The sequence below is a fragment of the Priapulus caudatus genome, unplaced genomic scaffold, assembly GCF_000485595.1.
Source record: "Priapulus caudatus unplaced genomic scaffold, Priapulus_caudatus-5.0.1 Scaffold228, whole genome shotgun sequence".
Lineage (NCBI taxonomy): Eukaryota > Metazoa > Priapulida > Priapulimorpha > Priapulimorphida > Priapulidae > Priapulus > Priapulus caudatus.
The window spans coordinates 875,857-882,703 of NW_014577289.1; the positions used below are offsets into that span (position 1 = coordinate 875,857).

Below are 6,847 nucleotides of genomic sequence, written 5' to 3' on the forward strand. Positions count from 1 at the left end.
GAGAGGAGACAGAGGCAGCAGAGAGACAGAAGAGGAGATACTAGAGAGACAGAGAGACAGAGAGAACAGAAGGATGACAGGAGAGACAGGAGAGACTTCTTTCAGAGAGGACAGAGGCAGACAGACGAGAGAGATCGAGGAGATCGAGGGGACGAGAGGAGAAGAGAAGAGGAATGACTGGAGAGAGAGAGAGAGAGAGAGAGAGAGAGAGAGAGAGAGAGAGTTTTTACACAAATAACACTTATTTTTCGTATTTATTCATAATCAGTTTGAGACGATCCTGTATGACAACCGACAAACAACGAAACCATTAAACCAAATAAATCCGAAATTAAAAATAGAATCTAGTGTGCGGGGGTAGTGATGACAGTGCGCCTTATAAGGTACAACACTTATTAACAGCGTCTTCTGATGCGTGAAATATACCTGAATTTTTCAACTTCATTAATAATGATAAGCTGGCGTGTTTTAAATTTTAAAAGCTTCATTATTATAGATTATGTGAGAGATCAGGAATGGGGCACACACACGGGCATATGCGGCGTTTTGGGGATATCATAAAAACGTTCCATCGCTATCAGTTGCTATTTTCACAGGGGGATCTCACATTGATAGATTTTTTATTTTTTTTATTTATTAAATTAATTATAATTAATTAATAATAACTAACTAATTATTTATTTTTTAAAGGGATTTCCGAATGCCATTCTCGATCGCCATAATTGATGAGAATGTTCATGCAGTGAGGAAGTATACTGTTGGGAACTTTACTATACCACATGTTCGCCAGACACTACAGTCACGAGTCCACCATAAAATATTTCAATACGTCTGTAAACCTGCAGGTACGTCGTGTGGCACGAAATTTAGGTCATTTCTCACCACCTTTGACTGTGCTATATCGCGCTCTATCATTGCGTGGGTCATAAACGCTGTTGTTTTTATTACTCTTCACTCACTTGCAGGCGATGTTTCATCATGTCCATCCGCCATTTTCTTATGATTTTTCATTCAAGTAGATAGCACGATTGGTGCAACGATATAAAAATTATAATATCAAGAGTCAGTCTATCGGTGAAATACCTAGCGCCTACCTAGCCTAGTGCTACTGGCGCAAACAATCGTAATAGAAACGAACGGTAAATGTACAAGCCCATGGGAGGTCTCGATAAAAAGACACATTTCAAGCAACGAAATTTCAATGCAGCAAGGGCTAAAAATTGAAAAATTACTTAACTGTCGGATGGAGCTAAACGCTGTAAAAACTAAAAGTCCATTATGTAAAAATAACACAACGAAGAAAAATTACGAAAAGAAACAAAAAAATGCATGTCACACGTGCGGCTGCGTGTCACTGACCTGCTGCATTGCTAACACGCAAACGCACCTTTCTCAGTCATTACGCCCACCCCAGTATTTACCACCACCCATGTACACGTCCGTTACAATCACCACGACTCACGCTCGAGTATATCGAATGTCTGTCATGTAGAATAATGCGCGATTACACACGCATTGCAGCAACGAGCTCCTGAGGCAGAGTTCAATAAGGCTTCAATAGTCCAATAGATTAGACGGCGCACCCCCGCGTGGAACATTTAGGGCGCTTTTGCTAAGTTGAGGAAAAAAGCTTGCCGGTGGTAGCTGAGTAGCTCCTCCCAATGCTTTGTTTGGAACCTTCACACGTCCTTCAGTGCGGGTCTTGTGTAAGCCTTAGATGATATATTGCTCTGCCTCCCTCTCTCTCTCTCTCTCTTTCTCCCACGCTCTCTCGCATTATATATATATATATGTTAGGTTGTATGCCTTAGTATATTTCTTAGACTTATGCAATGTCGTTATGCAGAGAAATGACTGATGTATGTGTAGCTTGTAGAAGCGGAGCAAGTGGCAGAGTATTGTGTAAATGGTTGGGGTTGCAGACAACTCAATTTTCCCATAATTGCCAATAACAGCATAACTGTGAACTTATTCGACACAGCTTCGCGCATCACTGCAGCTCGACTCGGTGAATCATTAGACACCTGCTCGCACATTACCCTCTTTAAGCTTACCAGACACAGATCGAATGCCTGCTGTGACCTGTGGTCCATAAAAAATTGCAATTTTCATCGCAAGCTAGACAACTCTCAGCAGGAAGTATCTCAGCATGCACAGATTCATGCATACGTAGATTAAACTCAAACATCTCTCGCGCATTCACTGCTTTCTCTATGCATCGGATCGCACCGGTGCTTCATCGCAGATCATGTGCACACCACAGCGGGTGATTTCAGTGTATCTTGTTCCGATTTTTCCTCGATTGCAAAAAGCAACCTGGAATCACGTGATGGCGCGCAACGTGAGCTTGCGCTCGCGATCGCTTCAGACCGACTTATGTGGGAGTCCTTATAGCTGTGCATTGTAGAACTGAACAGACGAAATAAGGTGGGCTGGCAGGCAGTAACTTCTCAACGCTGGAATAGTTAGTAAAAATTACTACTTGCAGCGCGTGGCCCGTAATCTGTAGAAGAGCACACATCATTCAATCGCATAAATTCGTCATGAATTATTGACAATTTAATTCGCAGGAACCGCGCGCGCAGCTATGCACTTCAGCGCGTATCGTCATGCCAGTCACACGTGTGCTACACGGCAGGGATTTGATTTCGACAATTATTCGATCAAACGAAACAAGTGAAATGCATTCGTACTGTGCGGAGTTGCAGCGTGGAGCTCTCAGACTGGCCAGCGAGACGGATCGGCACCAGCGAGTGACGAAAACAGAAATGCCATAGGAAAGCTGTTCTATTGCAGCTGATTCTGTCACAAATGCACTACACCTGTAGACATTTGCATTGTCACCGTGTGTGACATATATATGAAGCCACATTTACAACCGATTTTGCAACTGCACTGGCGCACAATCCCCCAGTCGATTTATTACTCATGCGCTGTAGGACAATACATGGAACAGATGGAATAGCACAGACACGGCATGAAACATTTTAATGATTTATAGATGGTGAGATGACAAGCTCGGATAAACAGTGGAGGTTCCAATCTAGGATGCTGTTTTCACTTTGTCCATAAAACTTTCACGCTTACAAATCGTCCCAGCAACTCTATCGTGTCTCCCTTTTAGCTCACATAAGATATCGAATTGCTAACAGATTATTAGGGAAGATGGCACCAGGAACTGGCCGCCCCCACCTCCGCCGACGACAACAACAACAACAACAACAACAACAACAGCAACAATATTAAGCCATCTTAAATCTGCCGACTGACAATCAGACATAACAAGACCATATTAAGATGACAGCGATCAGTCACGCTAGTGTCAGCATCACGTTGCAATTGCACCACAATAATAGGGCGATGGCATGACATATCTGACCTGAATTCTACTATAGCTCAACACACATATCAGGTACTAGCGGGATGCTATCATGCGTGTGAGAGAGAGCCAGATATGATGACAGGAGATGCGAAGCGAGGTTGAATGCTATTATAAGAAATTGCGCGAGATTACTAGATTCGCCAGCTTCCAGTTGCATGACTCAGAGATCGAATTTTACAACAGCATTGTGGCATAGTTGCCGCTCCCTTATTTGTTGTGGCATTCCTACCTCCCCTACCTGCTCTAGCTCTGTCCCCATCAGATACATGCAGCATACACATCCCTCTTTGTCCTGCATAAAGATCCTCATTAAAAACCTAAGTTGCCTCAATAATCCTTACTGGAAGGAAATGTTTGCCATTGCACCCATCAAACTTGCAATCAAATTTCCCATTAAACTGAAAGCAAAGCTTGTCTCGGCTTAAAAAAAATAAAATTTCACCTTTGATGATTCGGACACCTACCTTTGCACTGCCATCCTCTGCAATCAGTATATTTCGTGCAGCAAGGTCTCGATGTACTATGTTTTTTGATTCGAGGTATGCCATCCCTGAACATGCGTCACTAAAACACGAGAGCAAATTCAAAATTTATGTAACAAGAGTCATTGAAATTCATTCGCGCTAACTGCTTTTAATTTCCCAAATTTCTGTGTTTAACATTCCGAACACGCTTTGCTATTGTCGTCAAGTCCAGTGGGCGTCTGAAAATTCCAGTATTTCAAAAATCACAGCTTTTCATTCAAAACAATATGGTATATTCTGGCATAGAACGCTGGAAAGCACACACCTGCCGTAATTACTAATTGGTAAAAACAGCGCAAAACACTCATTTCATTAGGAGACCACTCAACAGAGCTTTGCAGCTGGTAATTTTTTTACACCAGCATTTAAACTTTAAATAAGGAAATGTTTGCAGTAGACATGTAAGCCTCGTTCACACGAGACCTCGTATTTATGAAATACGGTATTTGCGAAATACCGAATCTGATACAAATACGCGGCCGAGCGTTCACACGCTGATTTGCGGCTCCAGAAATACGGTATTTGCGAGCTGCGAGCTGCTTTCAACAATCAAGCGAACAATACGAAATAAACAATGCAATGCGCACCAACTGCCGATAAAGGGGTGCTCACACTAGGCGATTTTTCATGCGATCGAGCCGGCCGACCGAGCAGGCCGGCCCGATCGCATGAAAAATCGCGTAGTGTGTCCAGTGAGTCGCATCAATTTTCGAGTCGGCCGGCCGAGTCGCCCGATTCAAACATGTTTGATAATTATTTGAGCCGGCCGGCTGCAATCGCCTAGTGTGCCCGGGTCTGTGATTGAGCCGGCCGATTGTACAATTCATCAGCCAATCAGCGTGCTGAAAATCCACAGAGTCGCCTGACTCAGTCGCGTAGTGTGTCCACAGAGTCGCCTGACTCAGTCGCGTAGTGTGTCCACAGAGTCGCCTGACTCAGTCGCGTAGTGTGTCCACAGAGTCGCCCGACTGAGCCGGCCGACTCGATCGCATGAAAAATCGCGTAGTGTGTCCACAGCTTAAAATACGTAGACTGGTCCGCGCTCGACAGTTCCACTCGCGTTACACTGGAACTGTCGAGCGCCAACCAGTCTATAAAACTGGGAAGCCGCGTATTTACATCAAATACCGGATCTGTTTAGATACCGTATTTCTTTGAACCGCGCATTTTGCCTCGTGTGAACGCTAAATACCAGATTTCTTGCTACGTGCGAACGCGGCTGTAATTACAGGTATTTCATTCCTACAACACGTTGAAATTAATTACAGCCTTTAAAGCTTACACCTGATTAATCACACATTTGATTCACATTTAGACTATGCCTAACTAAATCCATTTGCTGTGCAGTGTATTTTTTAGTGTGGCTGGGTTTCAATGTGCACTGTGTTTGTGTAAGCACGTCCGACTTCATGCACGTGCGTGCACACGCAATGAAACATACACGCAGCCTACAGAGATAGTGATTGTGTTAAACAAAAAAAGACTGTTGTTCAATATTCACTAGAAAGGTGTTTTAAAACTATCGATATCATCATGGGAGAATCTGAACTCGCTGATTTTGAAACTTGGTGAAGTTCAATAACAAAAGTAAATGCTCGGCAATAATAGAAATATATACGTACGTACCATTTTTCATGCAATAAATATAACAATATACTCATAAATTTGAAAGTATTGGTCTTCTTTAACTAATGCACTAGGTTAAATAATAATAAGTTAACACTAGTCCAATTAACATATTCATGGTATTTGACAGTAACACATATCCAGAGAGACCGGGTACAAGATGGCGTTGCGCAAAAGATGCGTTGTTCCCCGACCGCCGAAAGCGGTTAAGCCGTGCACTTCCGCTGGGACTGGGCGCACGCGACCGCGGGGTGTTGTATGTAGCATCTCGCGCTCCCCGCTATACGAATTCGCGCGCCGAAGGAAGGCGGGCGCGCGAATGCGTATAGCAGGCAGCCTAACATCGCGCAGTTTTCGGGACACGTACATCGGCTCGGCTACATCGGCTTTCGAGGGGGGCCTTTCCGATTATAGATTGACACGCGTTTGTACATCCTCGCCGTCGTACCGTCACCTGCCGTATTTTCGTACCTTATCTGGCGTTCTCCCACTCTCTTTCTCTCTTTCTCGCACTTCCCACGGTCTGTCTCTCTCTCTCTCTCTCTCGCTCGCTCCGCCGCCACGGGTTAATAAGGTATCTATATACATGCATCAATGCTTCCGCAGCCAGGCACACAAGCATGCACTTGCAGCGTTTCAATAAAATGTAATGCTAAATAAATACAAAATCTATTTACTACGAAAGTCACCGCGGCGCAAAAACTCCCCGAGCCAGGTTTGTTGGATATAGCATTTCGACCGTGCCCGGCCGCCACGTGAGCGCGGGGGAGGAGGGAGGCTGGAATGTCGCGCTCCGCCGTCTTCTTAAAAACATATGCATATATATATTTGTGTGTCAGTGTGGCGGCGTATTGTAGGATTAGCTACGTGTAAAAACTGCCACGGCCACGCCAGCACGTGCTCGCACGACGTGCCGTCGCCACGGGCAGCGCGGGGTCAAGAGGTTGATAAAAACCTCGCACGTACGCAGCCAGGCGCCGTCACGGCGGCGACGCTTTTGGAGATAGCATCTAGACCGCGCCTGGGCAGCCCACGTTGGACGCGCGTACACGTCTTCGTTAAAACCTCTGTGATAGACGTAACGCTATACTCGGCAGAAGCGCACGTCATCGCGTAGCGGCCAATGAGCGAGCGCGTCATTGCTGATTGACAGCATTTCTTGTAGGAGCCACTACGTCTTAGCCATGAGGCGCCCACCCCCAAAAAGTTTAGGGGCGTTTGGAGATGGCCTCAAGCCGTCCATCCGAAATGTCCGTTGGATTGCGCCAGTTTTGCGGAGTGCGTTTCAGACCCTGTCTTCAGATATCTGTTAAGG

General features: G+C 45.1%; 1 protein-coding gene across 1 annotated transcript in view; it reads right to left on the reverse strand.

Moving 5' to 3' along the window:
• Positions 1-6,847, reverse strand: part of LOC106807687 (tyrosine-protein kinase CSK-like) — a gene marked incomplete in the record, with an annotated part of 108,209 nt that overhangs the window by 69,404 nt on the left and 31,958 nt on the right. Inside the window, 1 exon segment of the mRNA XM_014810109.1 lies at positions 3,847-3,946. Within this exon segment, the coding sequence (XP_014665595.1) occupies positions 3,847-3,946 (100 nt within the window).